The 25481-nt window shown below is 45.3% G+C and overlaps 1 protein-coding gene across 1 annotated transcript; it reads right to left on the bottom strand.

Moving 5' to 3' along the window:
* Positions 1–21733: 21733 nt before the first annotated feature.
* Positions 21734–25461, bottom strand: LOC119270372 (probable methyltransferase PMT9). The gene is made up of 7 exons (XM_037552379.1): positions 25378–25461; positions 25104–25268; positions 24782–24964; positions 24069–24663; positions 23368–23480; positions 23064–23284; positions 21734–22293 (listed from the first exon to the last, which is right to left on the bottom strand). Exons 2-7 carry the CDS (start codon positions 25179–25181, stop codon positions 21975–21977), a joined length of 1509 nt encoding a protein of 502 aa, XP_037408276.1. The 5' UTR covers positions 25182–25268; positions 25378–25461; the 3' UTR covers positions 21734–21974.
* Positions 25462–25481: the final 20 nt, after the last annotated feature.

Below are 25481 nucleotides of genomic sequence, written 5' to 3' on the forward strand. Positions count from 1 at the left end.
GTGGAAGTTATGAAGACAAACAGAATAGATAGGCCTTTCACTATGCAGCGGAAGTTAGATTACACTAGGCAAGCCATGGTCAAGTATTCAATAGAGTGAAAGCACAGTGACAAAAGCTTCAGTGTAATAAGGATCAGGTAGGAAGAAGTTATGAAGCCAATCAAATCATACAGTTATGTTGTGAAGACAAAAGATAGAGCAAGCATGCAATGGCTTCACAATGAATAACAGTAAGTTGAAGGGAAGTGAAGATGAAACCAATGACACGCTAAAGACAATGATTTGTTGGACCAGTTCCAGTTGCTGTGACAACTGTACGTCTGGTTGGAGCGGCTAGGTATTTAAACCAAAGGACACACAGTCCCGGACACCCAGTCAAGGACACTTAGTCCAAGACACCCAGTCCTCACCGTATTCTCCTTGAGCTAAGGTCACACAGACCTCGCCCAATCACTCTGGTAAGTCTTCAAGGTAGACTCCCAAACCTTCACAGACTTCGTTCACTGGCAATCCACAATTTCTCTTGGATGCTCAGAACGCGACGCCTAACCGTCTGGAGGATGCACAGTCCTCAAGTGTAATAAGTCTTCAGATCACTCAGACACGAAGACTTAAGTGATGCCCAATTACTCTGGCTCTGGGTGGTTAGGGCTTTTCTCCTCGCTAGGGATTTTCTCTCAAAGGCTTCGAGGTGGGTTGCTCTCAAACGACAAAAGCCGTGCACTGAAATCTGAGCAGCCACAGTTTATGGTTGTAGGTGTGGACTATTTATAGCCGCTTGGCAACCCGACCTGATTTGTCTGAAATGACCCTGGGTCACTAAGGAACTGACATGTGTACTAACGGTCGGATTTCGAACTCACACGGCAACTTTACTTGGGCTACAAGTAAAGCTGACTTGTCTGACTCTGGACAAGATTTTCTCTCATTGTCTTCACTCGAAGACATAGGATTTGAATTAGGCATCACTTCAGTCATCCTGACTGGTTCTCTTGGACCCCACTTAACAGTACGGTGGTTCCTATGACACAACATGAATGAAGTAAAACTACGAAGGATCTAAGTCTTTGAGTTCCATAGGCTTCATGGGGAGTCTTCATATGTCATTGTCTTCGACATGAATGTCTTCATGAACCACCATTGTCTTCAATGTCTTCGTACATTTTTAGGGGTCATCTCTGGTAGCTAAACCGAATCAATGAGGGACTTCTACCTGTGTTATTCTGCAATTCTCACAAACACATTAGTCCCTCAACTAGGTTTGTCGTCAATACTCCAAAACCAACTAGGGGTGGCACTAGATACACTTACAATCTCCCCCTTTTTGGTGATTGATGACAAACTAGTTGAAGTTTTCAACGGGGAATATAATTTGTGAAATTGTAAAGGAATTGTCTTCATAAGCTGCAAGGGCTCCCCCTGAAGATGTGCATATAAGTGATTTGCTTCTGGAACGCAAATGCACATAGCGGGTTGTATTTTTGGGAATCCACTTCAACTTATGATGACAATCCGCCATGCATGTAAAGATATATGAAGATAATGACATGCATAATGAAAAATGGACGTCTGCAAAATGATATAAGTGCGAAAATTATCGTCGTACATGCGGAATTTATCTTCGCAAAAACACAGTGGCAAACATAGTAGCAGACGACCATCAAGTTTAACTGATACAACTCAAAGAACCAAATGTAGCAAAATGAGAGTTCTAAGCACGAAGCAAAATGCAAAATATAAAGCACCCGCCCATATTATTGACCCACTTGAAGACTATAGACATCATATGCTTCTCCCCCTTTTGTCAGTGATGACCAAAAAGGTTTGAAGACATAGAGTTTTTTTTACGCGTTCCCAGGCGCAGCAGGGTCGGCGGAGGCGTTTGGTGGTGCTGACGAGCTTGGTGCAGTGACGACGCGCGCTGAAGAAGGTGGTGGTGATGTAGCGTCGTCTTCTTCCTCAATGATTTTTCCAGTCACTGTGGCAGCAGAGGAAGAGAACTCTGATTCTTCAAGCGACGGAGTTCCGCGCAGCACAGCTCTTCTGGGGGTGTGGAGTCAAACTTGAAACTCTCTTTGAAGCCATCCTCTTGCAGTTCAGCTTCAGTGCACATCATGGTGAGGCCTTTCCAAGTGCGGCGACAGGTTTCATGCGCGACAAAGGCATTCTTGGTGGCCAGATTCCTGATGCAATTGACGTCTTGCATGATACTGCGCATCTGCCGTTTGAGCCAGTCGTGATGCCTATCTTGCTTTTGGTGTAGAGCCACAAGAAGTTCACGGTCAGTGAGTGTACGAGCATGTTTCTTGGGTCTCTGTGCAGCTGTGCTGTCAGTGGCTTCAGTTGATGCAGGGGCACGTGTGGTGCCAGCCAGTGGATACACTCTGGAGATGGCTTCAACACCTTCATCATTCTGCGTGAAGCTCTGGTGTTCTGCATTCTGAAGACATAGTGGTTGTTTGGCAGGCTCAGGATAGATGGCTTCAGTAGAGGTGTCCACATCAGGTAAGAAGATTCTGTGGTTGCGGGCAGAGGGCTGATATGAGATAGCAGAATGGAGCTTGATTAGCCTCATAACCCATGGAGCATAAATCTTCAAACCAAAGAGATCTGAGCCAGACGCTGCAAGTTGGCGTATAAAGAGATCCTGAGCGTTGAAGCATTTTCCATGCAGGATACAGAAGATGAGAGTCTTCATGGCACCTTCAACCTTGGCATATCGAGAGTGCCCCTTAATGGGCCATAGAGTCCGTCTGACGATGTGATATATAGTTCTGGGCAGGTACTCTAAGTCTTCAACGAAGAACTCAGTTGGGTAAGGTGCATCAGGAGGCAATGGCTTCATCATTGAGAGCATCTGACTCATATTTGGCTCAGGTCGCTGAAATATGCTCTCAATTGCTTCAGCATGGAGTTGGCAGCCTTCTTCGAAGAGTTCGCCGGGAGTGGGTTGGCCGGTAGGCTCAATGATATCGAATGCATTGGCTTCATGATGGACATTTCCGGTCATCCACTCCAGGATCCAAGTCTTCGGATCTCTGTTGTAGCCTTTGATGTGCAGTGTGGCATAGAACTGGAGCAGAAGCTCTTCATTCCAGTGTTCTTCATCTGTGATGAACGGCAGCAGGCCAACTTGCTTGAAGCAGTCCAGTGCTTCTTCCAGACCAGGCAGACCAGCAGCAGCTTCAACCTCAAGGCGCTGGTGAGGAAAGATACGGCCTTGGTTGTATAGGACGCAGGAGTAGTAGCTGCGCTGTGGGTAGCTCCAGAACCTGTCTGATACAATCTGTTCCCTTGAATAAGGGTTCTTGGAGCGGTTGAAGAAGGTGTTGTCTGCCCTGAAGCTATTGACATTAAAGGAGCCAGGAGCTGTTGCAGGACCTGGGAACCTTGGCAGTCGTGGGATTGGCTTCTGGACCTGGGGCCTGTGCGCAACATGATAGTTGAACTGTGGACCGGCAGCAGACTCAGGCACAGAAGGGTCAGAGGCAGTAGCTTCAGTGTCTCTTGAAGTTGTTGGTTGGTTGGGCTCCACACTTGCTTCAGTGTTAGTTGTGGCAGCTGGAATGTTTTCAGCCTCAACACGTGTAGTGAGAGGGACGTATTCAGGTACGTTTTCCTTGAGAACTCCTTCTTGTTGGTGCGGGGGAGATGGAGCTTGAGGTTCTTCATGCTCTTCTTCATGTTCTTCGGCTGCTGCAGCCGGAATGTCGTCAGCAGCCTGAGCCCTTGGCCCTTTGCGAAGCCGACGGAATGCAGGCGACGCTGGTGGAGTTGCAGTGGGCTGGGGCTCATTCTCTTCCTCCTGTGGGCGATCTGCCCATGATGCATCTTGGGTGATTGGCGTCAGGGGACGACCAATGCTGATCACTTCGCTTGGTTCAAGCTGAGGAAGGATTGCATCACCTTACACATTGTCTTGGAGACCAATGTCTTCAGCAGCGTTGGGGTCAGCTGTTGGAACGTCTTCAGCGTGCGGAGCCTCTGTGGAAGCAGGCTCATGCACTGTCAGCTGACGATCTTCGTTAGGAAAGCGGACGGAGAGGGGTTCGACTATCAGGGGCTCTGTGGGAGCAGCCTGAGACTTCTTGGTCTTGCGCTTCTTGATGGTGGGGTCTGAAGGAGAGGCTTCAGGGTGTTTCCTCTTCCTTGCTGCAGCTTCGGCTGTCCTTGTCTTCTTAAGCTCTGAAGCGGTTGAGCGGTGCTTTGGCTTCGACGCGGTCTTGGCAGTGGGGAAGACAATCGGAACAGCTTCTTGCCGTGGGGCCTCTTGTTCAGCCACAGTGGGCTTCTTCTTTTTCTTTGCGGCCATCCTGGGGTCGATGCCGGGACGCCCAAGTGCCTTGCGCTTCTCGGCCTCATTGTAGCCCTGCACACAGAGGTCAGCCAAAGTCTTCATGCGCTCACGCGAACCCTGAGCTTCTGCATGTGTCTTCATAAAATTTTCTTTCAACTCGTGCAGCATGACCTTGAAGTCCTTGACTTCTTGGACGCTGAGCTGGGCCATATTCTGCTTGAACTGCGCCTTTTCAAAATCTATTTTCTGCTTCAGTTCAACTATGCGCTGGGCAATTGCGAGTTCTGAAGCAATAGCGCCTTGGAAGGCTACGCTGAGGCCAATGGGCAGCTGCAGATCATCGAAGCTGATGTTGGGTGTATCAAACCACTCATCAATGAAGTTGTGGATGATTGCTGCATCAAACAGAGGCAGATTGTTGAAGATTTCAGCCTCCTCCTTGCTCTTGATGAGGTGCTCAAGAGCGTCATCGGCAAGATCTTCGTCACTTGACAGATCAATGGCCTCACAGCGCAGAATGGCAGTGGCAGTGAGCTCTTTGCCAGTGTGTGGCTGAGGCTTCTTGGCTTCTTGGGGTTTGGAGACTCGTGATAAGTCTTCAGACTGCACACTTGCTTCAGGAGGTGCAGTGGCCAATGGCTTCACTCTGGAGATCTTGGGAGAAGTGGCTGGCTTTGAAGCTTTTGGCTTCTTCTTTGTCTGCTTCGGCTCCGGGGCAGCAGGAGCGTCGTCAGACTCAGTGTCTGCTGGAGAGTCGTTCACGGTAGTCCCTTGGACTAGAATGCGAGTGATGAGGCCTTCGAGATTGGCATACGGCCCGATGACATTGGGATTTGCGTCGCGTGTGCCATCCGCCCTTGGCTTAGAGGGACCAGGGTTGAAGTCCAGCCCAAACTCCTTCTTGTTTTGCTTCGCAGAGTTCTGAGCAAATTGGAAGTTGCGCTTGAATAGATTGTCATCGCGACACCAGAGAAGTGATGACGGATGTGCTTCAGCTGGCTGTGGTCCTCTGACCATGCATGGATAGAAGCCTTGAGCAATGGCTTCGTCTCTGGACCGGGGTACTAGATTTTTGTACAATACATCTCCCCATGGTCTCTTGATGGCGCACTTCTCTGCATATTCCTTTGTGACGAAGCGGTACTGGAACCACTGCTCTGCCCAATATCTTCGAATCCATTGGATTCGTGTCTTGCGCTGACCATAGCTCTCTTCAGGATCAGTTTGGTACATTTCTGCCAAATCTTCAGGCAGATCTTTAGACGTTTCACCACGTCTCTGTTTGCCTCCCTTCCTTGCTGGTTTTTCTGCTGCCATGAAGCTTAACTTGGAAGGCTTCAAGAGATTCAAAGTCTTTAAAGGCTTCCTTTTGCTTGACCAACAGGAACTGGCTTCAGAAGAGTTAACGTGATGATGTAAGAATTCTGCAAATGAATGCATACTATGAGAACCAAAGGATTCTCCCACGGACATGTACCTGTGACAGCATTAAGGTGCGAGGGAAGGGGAAGAGGTCATATGCATTCTCAGAAGGTTTTGAAGATAAATCAGTTTAGAAGACATTGACCTCATCGTGTGAAGATATTCACTTAGAGAAAAGAAGTTGGTTCCAGATTTGTATGAACCCACAGATAAGTACAAGTGAGGAATCTAATACTTCATGAATTACAAGTGAATATACTAGGCATGTTGTGAGATGCAGATTGAAAGAGAACTAGCTTGTGGGAAGAGAAACTTCTTATGGAAGAAAATGACTGAACTATAGGATCAGAAGAGGCTGTAAAAAGGGGTTTTAATTACCACACTTGGAACTGCTAGACGAAGTGGGATTTGAGGCCGAGCAGTTCGATCCTCCGTGCCCTAACTTGGCGACGGAAGACACCTACGGCGACGGCGAAGGGGTTGAAGTCCGTGGTCGGCGTGAAAACGGCGTCGGAGAGGTCGCGGCAGTGAAGCGCTTCGTCGCCGGCGTCGTCGAGGGCTAGCGATGGCGCTAGGGTTCGTGCGAGCGAGGGTGGAAGAAGAGATAGTGACCGCAGTGAATTGTGTATTTATAGGGATAGAGGCGGCATGGCGCTATTACTCAGGTGCCCCTGGCGGTTCGCATCTGAGAAGCACGTGGCCATCATGCGGTATTTTGGGGGCAGTTCCACATCCCACGCACGCCTTGATTGTCGGGAGCCGTTCCTACTTCTCCGGATTTCTTGTTGATGGAATAACATTGAAAGCGATTTTAGAGTTTGTCTCTGTGTCTTCATCTGACATGCAGTGAAGACATTCGACAGTTTCAATAGAATGCATATGACTTGGAGAGATAGAGTTTGAGGTAGGAAGCATGGAGAGGTTAGGGTCCGATCACATTCACTTAGTTCAAAAGATTCAAACAAGAAGGCATAGCTATAAGTGAATGCTGTAGAGGACAAAACACCAGTACATATATATAATCTACATAGTGAAGATAATCATGAAGACAAATTGAGATTGAAGCCAAACCAAATGTGAAGACATAGCAAATGTGACGCCATGGGTGGAACGCTTTAAACAGAAAATTTGGTGGTGGCGTTACCCACCGTATAGGAAGTATTAGACCCAGACACGACGCACAATTATCGTGGCGCTCCAAAGTCAAATCCCATGTTAATGTATTCACACTTAGAATGTATGTCTTCATTGATTGAAGATATACGTTACTTCGTGTGTTGCACATCTAAGTCATCAATATGCATAAGTGTTAGGATGTGTGCCTGATCACAGGACATTTGAGGATTCCAGGATATTTAGCTCACACCGTAACTTGCAAAATCTCTTCTCGTCCAAGGGCTTGGTGAATATATCTGCCAATTGCTCTTCAGTGTTGACGTGTATGATATCAATATCTTCCTTTGCAACATGATCTCTGAGAAAATGATGACGAATTTCAATGTGCTTTGTCTTCGAGTGCTGAACTGGGTTGTTGGCAATCTTGATGGCGCTTTCGTTGTCGCAGTAAAGCGGCACTTGCTTCAGATGAATGCCATAATCCTTGAGGGTTTGCTTCATCCATAGAAGCTGAGCGCAGCAGGATCCAGCAGCAATGTATTCAGATTCAGCAGTGGAGAGAGATACACAGTTCTGCTTCTTTGAAGACCAACATACAAGTGATCGGCCCAGAAAGTGACATGTGCCTGATGTGGACTTCCGATCGACCTTGTCACCAGCGTAATCAGCATCCGAAAATCCAACCAGATCAAACTCTGAGCCCTTAGGATACCATAACCCTAGAGTCGGGGTGTGAGCCAAATATCGAAGAATTCGCTTCACAGCTAAGTGATGTGACTCCTTTGGTGTCGCTTGGAATCGAGCACACATGCAAACACTAAGCATAATATCTGGCCTAGATGCACATAAATAAAGCAAAGAACCAATCATGGAGCGGTATACCTTTTGATCGAACTCTTTACCATTGTCGTCAGGACACAGATGATGTTTGGCTGGCATTGGTGTTGTGAAGCCTTTGCAGTCTTGCATACCGAACTTCTTCAGGCAATCTTTGAGATACTTCTCTTGAGATATGAAGATGCCATTGCGTTGTTGCCGTATTTGAAGACCGAGGAAGAATTTCAGCTCCCCCATCATAGACATCTGATATTGCTCTTGCATCATATATCCGAATTCCTCAATGTACTTCTTATTGGTGCAGCCGAAGATAATGTCATCCACATATATTTGGCACACAAACAGTTCACCATCATATGTCTTCGTGAAGAGAGTGGGATCTAGGGAACCAGGTATGAAGCCTTTGCTCTTCAGGAAGGATTTGAGTGTATCATACCAGGCCCGAGGGGCTTGTTTGAGGCCATATAGTGCCTTATTGAGCTTGTAAACCATGTCAGGATGTTTTGGATCTTCAAACCCAGGTGGTTGTGCAACATACACTTCTTCTTCAATTTTGCCATTGAGGAAGGCACTCTTTACATCCATTTGATACAGAATTATGTTGTGATGATTTGCATAGGCCAGCAGTATACGGATGGCTTCAAGTCTGGCAACAGGAGCAAATGTTTCATCGAAGTCAATGCCTTCCACTTGAGTATATCCTTGAGCAACGAGACGAGCCTTGTTTCTGACGACTTGGCCATGCTCATCTTGCTTGTTGCGGTATATCCATTTGGTGCCTATTATGTTATGCTTCCGTGGATCAGGACGCTTAACCAACTCCCATACATTGTTCAGCTCAAACTGTTGAAGCCCTTCTTGCATAGCTTGAATCCATTCAGGTTCCATAAAAGCTTCATCAATTTTCTTGGGTTCTGTGATTGAAACGAATGCGAAGTGTCCGTAGAAATTTGCCAGTTGAGTTGCCCTTGAATGAGTCAGTGGACCAGGTGCATTGATGCTATCAATTATTCTGTCAATCTGCACTTCATTGGCAACACGAGGATGTAGGGGTCGAAGACTTTGCTCTTGCTGATCTATGTTGTCATGGGGAGGAATGTCTTCAGGCTGAGCATTGTCTTCATGTGGATCAGGTGCTGAGATGATAAATTCTTCTTCAGGATGAGCTTCAGAAGGTATAATTTCCCCAGTTCCCATAAGCTTGATTGATTCACTAGCTGGAACTTCATCTAGCACATGTGGCAGAAGCTCTCTTTGTGATCCATTTGTTTCATCGAACCGCACATCCACTGTTTCAACCACTTTGTAGTGAAAGAGATTGAAGACTCTGTAGGAGTGCGAATCCTTTCCATATCCAAGCATGAATCCTTCATGTGCTTTTGGTGCAAACTTAGAGGTATGGTGTGGGTCCTTGATCCAGCATCTTGCGCCAAATACTCTGAAGTAACTGACATTTGGCTTCTTGCCAGTTAGGAGTTCATAAGATGTCTTGTTCAGAAGCTTGTGAAGATAAACACGACTGATTGTATGGCATGCAGTGTCAATAGCTTCAGTCCAGAATTTTCTTGGAGTCTTGTATTCATCTAGCATTGTTCTGGCCATCTCAATGAGTGTTCTGTTCTTGCGTTCGACGATGCCATTTTGCTGTGGCATGTACGGAGTTGAGAATTCATGAGTGATGCCCAATGTATCAAGATATGAGTCAAGGCCAGTGTACTTGAATTCAGTGCCATTGTCACTTCTGATGTGCTTTATCTTGGCGCCATAATTGTTCATGGCTCGATTTGCGAAGCGTCTGAAGACATCCTGCACTTCAGTCTTGAAAAGGATTATGTGCACCCAAGTATATCTAGAATAATCATCAACTATAACGAAGCCATAGAGGCATGCAGTAGTGTTGAAAGTTGAGTAGTGAGTAGGACCAAAAGGGTCCATATGAAGCAGTTCGAAGGGCCGAGTAGTGGTCATGATTGTCTTCGAAGGATGTTTTGCCCTTGTCATCTTCCCTGCTTCACAGGCACCGCATAAGTGATCTTTCTTGAACTTGATGCCTTCGATGCCTATGACATGCTTCTTCTTCGCAAGGGTGTGGAGGTTCCTCATGCCAGCATGCCCAAGCCTCCGATGCCAAAGCCAGCATTCTAAAGCCTTTGCTAGAAGACATACTGCAAGTTGTGGCCCTGCTGAGAAATCTACCACATACAAATCATCTTTCCGATACCCTTCAAACACTAGAGACTTGTCAGATTCCATTAGTACCAGGCAACGATATTTTCCAAATATTACGACCATGTTCAAATCGCAAAGCATTGAGACAGACATTAAGTTGAAGTCAAGGGATTCAACAAGCATGACTTTGTCCATGTGTTGATCCTTTGAGATTGCAACTCTACCTAGACCCAATACCTTACTTTTACCAGTGTCAGCAAATGTGATGTGGCTCTTGTCGGCTGGACGTAAGGTTGAGTTCATAAAGAGGCTTCTTTTGCCAGTCATGTGATTTGTACACCCACTGTCAATAATCCATTCTGAAGACTCTGAAGACGCTTGTGTCGTACCCTATAGTGCAGTTAGGGGGATAGGCTTCACACAGAGAATTGTGAAGCAGAAACATTTGACGAACCAGTGGGTTATGAAAACTTAGATCCAGATTCGGACTAATAGGGAGATTAGCATGCGATTCAGGAACGAAATACATAGTGATGCCATTAGGGCATTCTATCTTGCGCTCTGCAAGATTTTTAAGGTCCCCAGCAATAGCGTCAGAAGATTTTGGTTTTCTACTGGAGACCTTTCCCTGCAAAAGAGAGTTAAGCTTTCTTAACCACCCACATCTTCACGGGTGGTTTAGAAGCAATAAGTCTAAGTGCAGCATCTGAGAATTTTGGCTTTGGGGCCCTAACAAACATTCTAGCAGGAGAACAGTAGTACTCATAAGAATAGGCAGAATAGTTCTTGGTCATATGAACATGATGGTTTGATGAACCGCTCTCATATTCATATGCTTGAGTATGGTTTCCCTGCAAAACATTTGCGTTAGTGCGACTCAGATGAGTCCTCTGTCTGTATGAAGCCTTTGGACCGTATGACGCTTTTGGTATGAGGTTTGTCTTCTTCAAGTGAGGTGTCATGAAGACATTCACAGGAAGATTCTCCAGACACGTTTTTGGAACCCAGATCCTCTTCATAGGCGGTCCATTCCTGCAGTTAGTACCAATGTACCTGGCAAACACTTCACCATTTTGATTCTTAAACAGTTTATAGTTTGCATCAAAGGATTCATCAATAATAATGGGGTTAGCACAAGTGAAGCCAGATAAATTGGATGGATCTGCTGAGGATTCCTTTGCTGCAACCCATGTGGTTTTGGGGTACTGCTCAGGTTTCCAGTAAGAGCCATCTGCATTTATTTTCCTTGTGAACCCAACACCCTCTTTCCTAGGGTTTCGGTTCAGAATCTGCTTCTTAAGGACATCACACAATGTCTGATGCCCTTTAAGACTTTTGTACATCCCTGTTTCAAGCAATGTCTTCAACCTAGCATTCTCATCAGCAATAGCAGTGGTATCCTCAGCAGAGGGATTAGTTGCCACTTCAACAGTTGAAGATATTGCAACAGCAGTAGTAGTGGAACATTCAGCAACAGAAGTAGCATTATCACGCTCAATGCATTTAAGGCATGATGGTTCAAATTCTTCCTGAGCGGAACTGATCTGTTCGGCTCGAAGTGACTTGTTTTCCTTTTGAAGATCTTCATGATCCGCTCTCAACTTCTCAAGATCTTGCTTCCTTTGAAGATAATCATAGGAAAGCTTTTCATGAGTAGTTGAGAAAGTCTCAAGACGATCTTCAAGTTCCTGATACTTAACGTGAAGATTTTTTATGTCTTCAATTAAGGATTCAGAACGAGTCATTTCAGCACCCAACAGATCATCGCTTCTTTCTAACAGTTTTTGAATATGTTCCATATCCTTTTGTTGTTCAGTTGCAATTTTAGCAAGTGTTTTGTAGCTGGGTTTTGAATCATAATCAGAGTCATCGTCACTGGATGTTTGATAGTGAGTAGTGCGTTTGGTTACCTTGGCACCACGGGCCATGAAGCAGTAGGTAGGAGTGGAGTCGTCCTTGTCATTAGCGTCGTTGTTGGTGATGAGGTCATTGTCTTCAGTGTTGAAGATGGACTTGGCAACATATGCAGTAGCCAGACTCGCAATGCCCGAATCAGATTCCTCCCAAGACTCCACCTCTGCCTCCTCAGATGCAGACTCCTCCTCAGAATCCATTTCCTTGCCAACAAACGCACGTGCCTTGCCAGATGAGCTCTTCTTGTGTGATGAAGACTTTGAAGAAGACTTGGAAGAAGACTTCGAGTATTTCTTCTTCTTGTCGTCAGAGTCATATTCCTTGCTCTTCTTCTTTCTTCTGTTCTCATTGTCCCATTGTGGACACTCAGAGATAAAGTGTCCAGTTTTCTTGCACTTGTGGCATGTTTTCTTTTTGTAGTCATGAGCAGAAGCTTCATCATTCCTTGAGCTTGATCGTGAAGACTTTCTGAAGCCTTTCTTCTTGGTGAATTTCTGGAACTTCTTCACTAGCATTGCAAGTTCCCTTCCAATGTCTTCAGGATCATCAGAACTGCTGTCAGATTCTTCTTCAGATGAGGACACAGCTTTTGCCTTCAAGGCACGAGTTCGCCCATAGTTTGGACCATAGATTTCTCTTTTCTCAGAAAGCTGAAACTCATGTGTGTTGAGCCTCTCAAGTATGTCAGACGGATCGAGTGTCTTGAAGTCTGGACGTTCTTGAATCATCAGGGCTAGGATGTCAAATGAACTATCAAGTGATCTCAGCAGCGTCTTGACGATTTCATGTTTGGTGATCTCAGTGGCGCCGAGGGCTTGAAGCTCATTTGTGATGTCAGTGAGCCGGTCAAATGTGTGCTGGACATTCTCATTGTCATTTCGCTTGAAGCGGTTGAAGAGGTTGCGAAGAACACTGATTCTCTGATCTCTCTGGGTTGAGATGCCTTCATTGACCTTGGAGAGCCAGTCCCAAACCAGCTTGGATGTCTTCAAGGCACTCACACGGCCGTACTGTCCCTTGGTTAGATGACCACAGATAATATTCTTGGCAGTGGAGTCCAGTTGAGTGAACTTCTTGACATCAGCAGCAGTGACACCTTCTCCAGCCTTGGGAACGCCGTTTTCGACGACATACCATAGGTCGACGTCAATGGCTTCAAGATGCATGCGCATCTTATTCTTCCAGTAGGGATATTTAGTTCCATCGAAGACGGGGCACGCAGTGGAGACTTTAATTATCCCTGCAGTCGACATAGCTAAAACTCCAGGTGGTTAAACCGAATCACACAGAACAAGGGAGCACCTTGCTCTGATACCAATTGAAAGTGCGTTATATCGACTAGAGGGGGGGTGAATAGGCGATTTTTATGAAAATCTTCAAAACGTGGAAGTTATGAAGACAAACAGAATAGATAGGCCTTTCACTATGCAGCGGAAGTTAGATTACACTAGGCAAGCCATGGTCAAGTATTCAATAGAGTGAAAGCACAGTGACAAAAGCTTCAGTGTAATAAGGATCAGGTAGGAAGAAGTTATGAAGCCAATCAAATCATACAGTTATGTTGTGAAGACAAAAGATAGAGCAAGCATGCAATGGCTTCACAATGAATAACAGTAAGTTGAAGGGAAGTGAAGATGAAACCAGTGACACGCTGAAGACAATGATTTGTTGGACCAGTTCCAGTTGCTGTGACAACTGTACGTCTGGTTGGAGCGGCTAGGTATTTAAACCAAAGGACACACAGTCCCGGACACCCAGTCAAGGACACTTAGTCCAAGACACCCAGTCCTCACCGTATTCTCCTTGAGCTAAGGTCACACAGACCTCGCCCAATCACTCTGGTAAGTCTTCAAGGTAGACTCCCAAACCTTCACAGACTTCGTTCACCGGCAATCCACAATTTATCTTGGATGCTCAGAACGCGACGCCTAACCGTCTGGAGGATGCACAGTCCTCAAGTGTAATAAGTCTTCAGGTCACTCAGACACGAAGACTTAAGTGATGCCCAATTACTCTGGCTCTGGGTGGTTAGGGCTTTTCTCCTCGCTAGGGATTTTCTCTCAAAGGCTTCGAGGTGGGTTGCTCTCAAATGACAAAAGCCGTGCACTGAAATTTGAGCAGCCACGGTTTATGGTTGTAGGTGTGGACTATTTATAGCCGCTTGGCAACCCGACCTGATTTGTCCGAAATGACCCTGGGTCACTAAGGAACTGGCACGTGTACTAACGGTCGGATTTCGAACTCACACGGCAACTTTACTTGGGCTACAAGTAAAGCTGACTTGTCTGACTCTGGACAAGATTTTCTCTCATTGTCTTCACTCGAAGACATAGGATTTGAATTAGGCATCACTTCAGTCATCCTGACTGGTTCTCTTGGACCCCACTTAACAGTACGGTGGTTCCTATGACACAACATGAATGAAGTAAAACTACGAAGGATCTAAGTCTTCGAGTTCCATAGGCTTCATGGGGAGTCTTCATATTTCATTGTCTTCGACATGAATGTCTTCATGAACCACCATTGTCTTCAATGTCTTCGTACATTTTTAGGGGTCATCTCTGGTAGCTAAACCGAATCAATGAGGGACTTCTACCTGTGTTATTCTGCAATTCTCACAAACACATTAGTCCCTCAACTAGGTTTGTCGTCAATACTCCAAAACCAACTAGGGGTGGCACTAGATGCACTTACACTATGTGCTTCACGTCCCGATACTATGCTAAGTGTGTGCATGTGTGCAAGATATCAAGCTGCCCCTAAAGAATGTCATCTTAAGGCCGTGAAAAGGATAGTTAGATACTTAATTCATACACCAAATTTTGGCATTTGGTATCCTAAGAGGTCTTCTTTTGATCTTGTTGGCTATTCCGACTCGGATTATGCCGGAGACAAGGTTGATAGAAAGTCAACTTCGGGTACTTGTCAATTTCTTGGTAGATCTCTTGTGTCTTGGTCTTCCAAGAAACAAAACTCCGTATCCTTATCCACCGCCGAAGCGGAATACATTGCCGCTGGTTCATGTTGTGCTCAATTACTTTGGATGACCCAAACTCTTAAAGATTATGGGATCTATGTGAAACATGTTCCACTGCTTTGTGACAATTAAAGTGCTATCAAAATTGGTCATAATCCTGTACAACATTCTCGAACTAAGCATATTGAAGTTCATCATCATTTCATTCGAGATCATGTTGCTAAGGGTGACATAAATCTTAAGCATGTTCGCACTGATAAGCAATTAGCGGATATATTCACTAAACCACTTGATGAGAAAGTGTTTTGCAGGTTGAGAGGAGAATTGAACATCATTGATGCTTCGAACTTGGAGTAGGAACTCCATTGGATACATGCAAGACATGAGCTTATGACTAAATCCATGATATATCTCTTATGATGACTATCTTATGTCTTGGATATATTTGTACCTTGCATGTTGTCTAACCCATGTAGGTGCTTGGTTGAATCTAATTCCATGAGATTGCGACTCACTCACATCTTGAGCAATCTCTACATCACCAAGTCTTTACACGATGGTGGTTGAAGACAAGGACGCACAAAATCATTCAAACATATCCTTTGACAAATCCTATGTTGAGCTTCATGAATGTCATTTTTGGATACACAAGTGCTTTTCCTTGCAATAACTAATCCATGTAGGTAGATGAACTCAAACTCCAAGTGGTGCTCCAAACTCTTGATGGGCTACATCAACCATGAGCACCCACACAAGTTCAACTACATGAGAAAGAACCACACCACCACCCAAGGTATGTTATTCCATCTTAGAGAAGCTTTACTCCGAGACATGAGTCAAAGCAACTCAACAAGATGTGAATACATCAAGATGCTTAAACGAAAAATGGTAACCCCATTTTGAGCTTAAACGATGAGTATGACCTATGATCAAGTGTTCTCACTTGACTCCTAAGTCAATATACTATGTCACCGCCCAACTCTAGATGAAGTTCTCTTGTGTTCTTTCTTTGTGTTATTGCATTTGTCTCATGCTTGTTTATCTGTTCCCTTCTCTTTTTGTCTAGTTCTTTCAGTTTCTTCTCTTTTCTCTTTGCTTTTGTTCTGCATTTTCTGCATTTAATTCATTGCAAATCTTTGTGAGATCTTATTTGACTAGTGAGCTGAGCTGACAAGTGTTCTCTCTGTCATGAACTCGGTTTCATCGACTTGTAATTTTCGGTCCAACCGAATCCCTTTGGTACCACCAAAACATACCACTCGGTGCCACCGATTTCGCAACAGGAAAAACAGTTTGTCACATAATCTATATTTCTTCTGATCCAGCTTCACTCAATGAATCTTGTCTCAATTTTATTCTTTGCTTTATGCTGAGTCTCAAGGACCAACCCTATTCGACGGATTCCTGAAAAACCTTCTTGGAAATTGATGTCAAAGGGGGAGAGAGAGATCACATCAAAGCCTATCTTCGAGGAGAGAGAGATCACATCAAAGCACTAGAGAGATCACATCAAAGCCTATCTTCGGGGAGAGAGAGATCACATCAAAGCACTAAAGGGGGAGAGAAAGTCTCAAGGATCCCAGACGTCCCAGATAATGTGTTAAGGGGGAGAAAGAGATCTCTAGGGGGAGAGACAATACTCAAGGATCCCAGATGCTTGATGTTCAAGAGGAGAGATGCCACATGTCTTTTTAGGGGGAAAGACATATTCATTTGTATCTTTCAGCTCTGATTTTCTGTTCCCTATCTTCTCCCAATATCCCATGAAAGATTCAGGGGGAGCAAGACACCCATGGGAAAGAAATCAGTCAAATTCATTGCATATCTTTATTCTTGGGGACATGTTGAATTCAATGTAGTACCTAGTACTTACTCTCTACATGGCATCCCAGTCTTGGTATTCTTGTGGTTTCTTTTGTTTGCTCTGGTTAGTGGGTGTACCTGTGTTATCTAACCTTGTTTGTGCAGGTTCATTCCATCCTAAGCCAACCAAAGACTACAAGGTAAGTGCATGCATCAAAATCATGAGTATGAGGAATTCTTGCTTATGTACATACTGTTTGCAAGAAGGACTCATGAGCATGAATGTATTTTCCTTAATAATCTTTTGCTCTGATGCATATGGCCAAGATACATGTAACACATTGCCTACTCTGTCATGATTATGCTCTCACATGCTTCTATATTTTATATTCACATGATTGCATACATGTAGGGGGAGCCTATGTTTGTTACATGTCCTTCCAAAGCTTTACTTACTATTCTTTGTATCTTTATCTAAAGCTTTGATGTATGTTGCCATCAATTACCAAAAAGGGGGAGATTGAAAGCACAAGTGCTCCCTAGGTGGTTTTGATAATTGATGACAACATATCTCTTGTTGGACTAACGTTTTCATCTAGTATGTTTCAGATAAGTTCAACAATGGAGTGGCATGGACTAAAGGTTGTGGGAAGGTCTCCAAGATACTAAGGACAAAGGATTGGCTAAAGCTTGAAGTTCAAGACTCTTCATTTTACATTTTAGTGATCCAAGATCACATTGAGTCCATAGGAAAAGCCAATACTATCAAGGGATGAGGTGTTGCTTAATGAGCCTCTTGCTCAAGTGCTTAATGATATGCTCCAAAATCCTCAGCTACTTTCCCATATCCACAAATGACCTAAACCCTAAGCCAAACTCGGTCATACCGATTCTATCTATCCGGCGCCACCGAGTTTCACTTGTCATTTGCCACTGCCAAACCCTAGCAATTCGTTCTCACCGATGGGATCTCGGTCTCACCGAGATGGGCTTGCAAACTCTCTGTTACCTATTGCAATATCTTCGGTCCAACCGAGATATGCAATCGGTCCCACCGAGTTTGCTTGGCCAACTCTCTGTTTCGCTTATTACCCAAATCGGTCCCACCGAGTTTGAGTAATCGGTCAAACCGAGTTTTGGATTTTCCCTAACCCTAGCACATCGGTCCCACCAAAATTCCTAACGGTCACTAGGTTTACTATTTCGGTCCAACCGAGTTTTCTGATTCGGTCCCACCGAGATTGGTAAATTGTGTGTAACGGTTGGATTTTGTGTGGAGGCTATAAATACCCCTCCACCTCCTCTTCACTCGTGGAGAGAGCTATCAGACTAAGCCTACACTTCCAGCATCCTATTTCTGAGAGAGAACTACCTACTCATGTGTTGAGGCCAAGATATTCCATTCCTATCATATGAATCTTGATCTCTAGCCTTCCCCAAGTTGCTTTCCACTCAAATCTTCTTTCCACCAGATCCAAATCCTATGAGAGAGAGTTGAGTGTTGGGGAGACTATCATTTGAAGCACAAGAGCAAGGAGTTCATCATCAACACACCATCTGTTACTTCTTGGAGAGTGGTGTCTCCTAGATTGGCTAGGTGTCACTTGGGGGCCTCCGACAAGATTGTGGAGTTGAACCAAGGAGTTTGTAAGGGCAAAGAGATCGCCTACTTCGTGAAGATCTACCGCTAGTGAGGCAAGTCCTTCGTGGGCGATGGCCATGGTGGGATAGACAAGGTTGCTTCTTCGTGGACCCTTCGTGGGTGGAGCCCTCCGTGGACTCGCGCAACCATTACCCTTCGTGGGTTGAAGTCTCCATCAACGTGGATGTAGGATAGCACCACCTATCCGAACCACGGGAAAAACATCTGTGTCTCCGATTGCGTTTGAATTCTCCAAACCCTTCCCTTTACATTCTTGCAAGTTGCATGCTTTACTTTCCGCTGCCTATATACACTTTGCATACTTGCTTGATATGTATTGTGAGTGTTGAAATTATGCTTAAACTCCACTCAAACCGAAAAAGCTTAAAAATTGCAACTTTGGCATGAAGTGTCTAATCACCCCCCTCTAGACATACTTTCGATCCTACACCCAGTCACTCCGATCTAGCAGAGTGATGGTGGTCGCGGTGGCGGTTTTGGCGGAGGTGGTCTTGGCGGTGGTGGTCTTGGTGGTGGTGGTTTTGGCGGAGGTGGTCTTGCTTGATGTCGATGATGATACCCGTGCATGTGGTCGTCGTTTTATGTTCATGAATGTTCCATGTCTTGCACTACTTTTATGTTCATGAACTTTCGCTGGTGATGATCTTTAGATGATGAACTTGACTATGTTTAAATGATGATGATGAACTTGAGTATGTTTAGATGATGAACTGTCATATTTCTGCATAATCCGATATTATTCTGCTTTGAAATGCTGTCAAATGAATTGAAAAGGAGAAAACAGGGGTAAAAAAACTATGCCTACGGCAAAGCCGTCAGCATAGATGAGCCCAAGGCTTCTATGCCGACGGCTTTGCCGTAGGCATAGCCCTGCCGCCAGGAGGCACCAAGGGACGACATGTGGCACGGCTATGGCATAGATTCCACTATAGGCATAGCCCTGCCACCAGGAGGCACCACGGAATGCCACGTGGCGGATGTATGCCGACGGCAAAGCAGCCGTCGGCATACCTCTGCCACGTGGCATTGTCGTCGGCATACATCCGCCACGTGGCATTCCATGAATCGTCAGCGCTTTTGACGGCGCTGTCCGTTGCCGTCAGGCGAAAAACACTGTCGGCGGCTAAACTATGCCGACGGCTGATGCTCGACCGTCGGCATAGGCCCCTATGACGACGGCTATACTATGCCGACGGTCTGACAAGACTACGCTGACGTGATCTACGCCGACGGGGCTATGCCGACGGCAGCCGTGGGCATAGATCTATGCCGACGGGAAATGGCCTATGGGCCGTCGGCATAGGCCACGAGTCCGGTAGTGACCGACCGGTAAATACGTATGAGTCCATCACGCAGACGTGTTAGCGTGCACAGATGTGTTATTCTCTAAACCATGCACATGTTGTCAGATTTGGTGCTATATATTTGTTCTAAGTTTGAATTTGACTCTATTTATATCCCTCAGGAACTCATATTAGCTACTAAGACACGAGAACTAAAAAGTAATCAAACGTCATACATAGATGGAAAAAGGAATATGCAATGTTTGACTAACATATATACACAGGTTAGGGCACACACAGCAAAAACATATATGCTTCACGTCCAATAAAGTGAATACAAAATAATTTGTCTGCAAACGCTATCGTTCCCGGTCATCGGTGCCAAACAGACATTTTACATGTCATGACAATAGAGTCTTTAGTTGATTTCGATAAAGCTATTGTTTCAAACTAGCGCCCAAGGAATCCTATTGTTAATTGATCCATTATTTATGTTATATCATTAAACTTATTCACTATATGTCCAGCCTGATTAATGAAAATTGGTGTTTGCTTAGGAGCGGAGCACGTCAACTTTTTTTTTCGTTGCAACGGGCATGTTTGCTAGTAGAGATTAAAAAAATGTTTTGGTCGGCCCATCCGTCTGTAAATACGCTTTCCTCCAATCGAAGATACGTTTTCCTCAGTTTCCGCTTCGCTACCTTACCAAGTCAAAAACGAATCAGTTTGTCTAATTCACATCTAGATGTTTTCTAAAGATGTCACATCTAAACTCCCACAAATAACGCAGCAACAAGGAACAGAAAAAAAAGCTGGGACAAAAAAAAATAGACCACAAACATAGTGGACATCAGGTTAGATGTGACATAGTTATGTCACATCTAGATGTGTCCTGAACAGACCCAAAACGAATTAGCACAATCTCCCGGTGTGTTGGATCGATCCCTCCCCACATAGTCGTCATGCAGCCTCGTCCAATGGATGCATGCATCACCGTGCTCGATAGACCCTCATGCTCGTCCAAGCCCGACACTGGCGTTCTGCATGTGCCATCGACCGTTGCCGCTGTCCGGCCGGTTGCCGCCGTCTGCTCGAGCTTGTTCAACCCGATCGTCACGCCTCTCGTCGTGGCTTCCGCATCCAGGAAGATGGCCAAGGCCGAGGCCTGCCAAGCCCAGACGCCCTCTTTCGGGAGCACACTTCCAGGGCGGTGATCCTTTATCGCACCGCCTCCGCCTCCCAAACAAATGCAGCCATGCGAGGAGGTCGGGAGCTCGCGCTGATGGCATAACGGCAGCCTCCAGATGTATCTCCGCGTCCTGGAGAAGAGAAAAATGACATCGTCGAGGAGAGGACAAGAATCACGTGGCTTCAATTTTTGGGAGATTGAAATTGATGCTCACAAATTTGAAACGCGTAAGAAGTAGGCATGTGGAGAGAGAGAGAGAGAGAGACAGAGAGAGAGCTGGAAAACTAGAGCGGGTGCTCCCTCTCCCTCCGTTTAGCTCCAGGTGAAAACTTGATCTTCGGATCGAACGGTGACGACATTCCGGGAAGATGTGCCGTCCTGTGTAGGTCGAGACTCAGAACGGGTTCTCTCTCGTTTCCAATGAAATTTCATCGAATTTCAGAGATTTCAGTACGTACCAAAACATTTGTATTTCGGCCTATCCCGTCGACGCATAAATCCACGTAAAATTAGAATGATCAGGTAAAAACTGTAACTGGGATGGAACAGACCATACACACAGAACACAGCGAAGCGCATCTGGATGATAATAGAAACAGGGGAAGCATTTTGTGTAGCTTGAGCTACACGGTACCCCTTATCTTAGTCATCCATTTTGGTATCAAGATCCATGCAGGCACATTTATCATTTTTATTTCTCTCAAACGAAACAATGTATAAACTTCAAACTTTGCAGGACAACAAAACATTCTAATTACTACGTGGGAAAAAAAATTCAGATTTTTTTATGCACTTAAAATGATAAAATTTATTTTTTTAATAAAAAATCCTCATTTTGTATATTTATGTTGGCCCAAAAAATCTAAAGTTTTTTCACACATTGAAGTTGTAAAGTGCGTTTGATCTGCAAAGTTTGAAGTCCATATGTTGTTTTATTTAAGAGAAACAAAAAAGAGAAATCTGCTTGTTGCAACTTAGTTGGAGAGTACGGATCTCAAAGCAGTGTTGAAGGGCTCAAGATAAGAGGTTCCATGTAGGACGAGGTACAAAGGAACTTTGTGTAGAAACAGTGCAGACCAGCATTTTCGATATATGTCATATGTACTCCAAACCATTGTAGTCTGCATGTCATACTCCCAACACTTCTGTGACTGAACAGTCCCATCACAGAGAAAAAGTACGCACGAAAGGGTGGAGAAACTGCTAATGGAAAAGGTCGAAAACTATAATACATCCGAGGATTTGGGGAATCGCAGTTAGGCATCTAATTAAGATCAGAGCAAGAACTATTTTTTGCTTGTTTTCTACAAAGGCTGCAGTGCCTGATCCCATAGCTTTTTCCTCACGATCAGGACTCTTTCATCGTCACCTGACGAAAGTGCGTCATTCTTCGGTTTCATCTCAGAGGACCAGTCATCCCATCTCAGCGCCGGTAGAAGCTTCTTGATGTAGTTTACCACAGAAGCTTTGTCTCTGATAATGGCGTACCCATGAGGCCTCATGATGCGGTCCATCTCGATCAGCAGATCCTCCAGGCTGCAGCCCTCATTTACCATCTCAGAGAACAGCAGCCAGGCGTGAAGGAGGTCGTAGGTACGAGGGTAGGTCGAGAATGACTCGCACCTTCAGTAAAAAGATAAAAAGTAAATGAAATTATCAAGCAGCAGTCAATTTTATGGAGTAGCAGCAGGAAGCATCACGTATGGAAGTACAACGAACAGGCAGACAATGCACAAGAAACTTCTTTCAGTGATTACCGCAAACCCGATATGGGAAGCATTATCTTACTAATTGACCAAGAGATTCTGGCATAAATGTGAATCAAGAATCGGAACTGTTAGGCAATACTGGAGTGCCAGATGTGGAGACCGGCATCTGGTTTTTCATCTTGGTGCAATTCTAACGTACAATTTATAACAGCTAGGAGGAAAAATCTACGTGGAGAGAACTCTGGTTCCAATCATGACTGATTGACAGTATATCTGGAATGTGACGGGTGGTTAACTTTTTTTAAAGCATGCGGTCGATAGCTGCCCATTTTATGAGTAGTGATACTAAATACTTCCACAAAATCGCATGCACCTCTGAAAAATGAAACAACATAATAGTACTATTGCTAGACCTCATACAGGAAAATATACATCGCTTCTGAAGCACCAAAATGTGGTATGCATATGGATAACCACTAAAAAACAAAGCCCGTGTACCAACATTGCCAATTTGTTGATCTCGTTCCACAATTAAACCTCTGCTGAAGCTATAAAATTATCCTACTGTGCCACTGGACAACAAAGGTTCTAAGAACTTAAGTATGCATAGTAAACATTGAAACAATTGAATCTGAAATAAATAGATGAGAAAGTAGGGCAGAAGGTATTGCACAAAGATCTTACCAATTATGGATTGTCCCAATTAAACCACGATCATATATGATCTTCAGTTTTCCAGATTCCATGAAAGGGACTACATTCATTACCCAGACATCCTTTTTCCTCAGTGATGCTGCAAACCCACCAAGGTTAGCATTCATATCCATAACATTCCTAAAGGAATCCTTCTGTATCTCAGTTTTCATAAGTTTCCAGTAGAGAACAACTCTAGAATGCCAAATTTCCTGCAAATAGTATTCCAAGGTCAGAACATCATGATCTATAGAGTGCAGGTTCGTATCACAGAATCAGCCAATGAAGTACTAACGCTGTCTTCAGAAAAATTCTTTGAACTGATTCCGATCTCTTCCAGGCGAGGGGGTGGTGCTGTGAGCCTTTGTGGCCAGGGAAGCAGTTCGCTTCCTTTAAACTTGTTCACTCCTGATTAAATAAAAGAACAGTATAGCATCAGCGTACGGGTATGCTAGGCCAACGTGTGATGTTTAATATGAGAGTTATTTATGGAAGACCTACAAGTGTTAATAGTTACAGCACCAGACAAATATACATACATGAATAGATGAACTCAACCAAAATACGGCAGTGTTCTACTACAATTTCAAACTAAAAATGTTAATTGCAGAAACTTAGCCTATCTAAAGAAATTCAAAACCAAATACAGCGATATTATGCTACAAATTCAAACCATATGAAATGCAGGTAACCAATGATGGTGCCATGCAGGTATTGTGTCATGGCCAGCAAATCAGCAGCAGAAGGTATCCTGTGGATGCCACAAATTGCAGAACGAGGTGGTAGATGATGTCTTAATGGCGTGTGATAGAGCGAGCAACACGTGGTTTCAACATATTTGTGGGTCATAAGGTGGACCCATCATTACAGGGTTGGCAAACATGTGTGAACTTTTGCCAGGCTGGAGTATATTTGAAGCAAATAAATACAAGAATGCAGTAGAATAGACAATGACATTCAGTAATAATCTTGAGGAAAATCATAGAGGAAGCTCACTCTTGGAGTAGGGAGTTATGCATGCTTTCATGAGGACATTCCAAGCAGCATCTGGGTCATCACCATGGCCACACATGGGAGGAAGTGCTCCAGGCAATCTCTTCATATAGCACCAATTTGCCAATGGTTTGACCCATATCACTGTCTGGTCCTTCCTTGAAGCAATCCTCCAACACATCCTCCGAGCGAGATTGCTCATCTGCCTCCATATCTTCCTGTTCAATGGATCGGGAGCATAAGCCTCTGGTGAAGAATAAACAAAGTAGCCTCCAGGCCTCAAAAGCCTATCCACTTCCAGCAGCAAGAGCCCACCCCTCTGCAACCAGTCAATTCGACAACGGGAGCAATGCGCCAGCTCGAATGAGCGGCTCGGATATGGCAGCCTCCTTGTAGCCAGCACGCCAAGGGTTGATGGTATCCCCCTCTCAAGGGCGAACTGAATTTGGTTCTCATGCACATCGTTGGGAGCAATTGACATTGCGATTATATCTAGATCAAGAAGGTAGGCCCCGAAGGTAGCAACCCCGCAGCCAATATCGAGCACATTCCTGATGTTGCCTTGGTTGTTGAGCTTGCCATAAGGAAACTCCAGCATCTGCACCAAAACACCGTCAGCAGCATTGCTATCATTAGCTTCCAAGAAAAAAAGGGAATTAACCAAAAGGTGGTGAATTGGGTGCTAGGACCTAGGAGGAATGTGGAGCATTTCAAACCTGTGCAAGGTGCACAATGTACTTGTGGGCGCCGGGGTGAAAGCGGGTGCCCACACCAGGGAAGCTGATCTTGTCGCCGTTCTCCACCATCCACCCCTGGGCTGACTTCTCCGAGGCAAGGTGCGTGTGGGGTAGATTTGCCCTCCACACCTCGTCCCGGCTCCTCGGCCACCTGATGGGCACCTAAGCATCATCGCACCCAAAACCACATCCACATCATGGGCATGAGCGAGAACCACCAAGTAGAGAAGAGAAATCTGCAGCAGCTAGCGAAAAACAAAGAGAAATGCATCGTGGTGGCGTCGTCGTCTCTTGTACGGACCAGGTAGCCGGCGGGTAGGGGGATGAGGCAGTTGAGGCGGCGGGGCGCGGGCGGGCAGTGGCGCTCGTAGTGCTCCATGAGAGGGACGTTGAGCCTGAGGCGGAGCTGGCGGTGGAGGCCCCGGTCCAGGCACGGGATCAGCTCCGAGTGCCTCGCGTCGCACACCTGCACACACACAGAGGCGGCAGCAGAATGCCTAGCGAGTCAGCAAAGCAAATCGAACCTGCTATTAGCAGGAGGAGGAAGCGACGGTAGCTAGCTGGGGCATGCGGACCGGGAGGGAGGAGAGCACGAGGTCGCCGGGGACGGGGGCCCGGGGCCGGAGGCGGCGGGGGGCGCCGTACAGGAGGCAGAGGAGCGCGACCAGGACGCACGCCA

The sequence above is a fragment of the Triticum dicoccoides genome, chromosome 3A (genome assembly GCF_002162155.2).
Source record: "Triticum dicoccoides isolate Atlit2015 ecotype Zavitan chromosome 3A, WEW_v2.0, whole genome shotgun sequence".
Taxonomy (NCBI): domain Eukaryota; kingdom Viridiplantae; phylum Streptophyta; class Magnoliopsida; order Poales; family Poaceae; genus Triticum; species Triticum dicoccoides.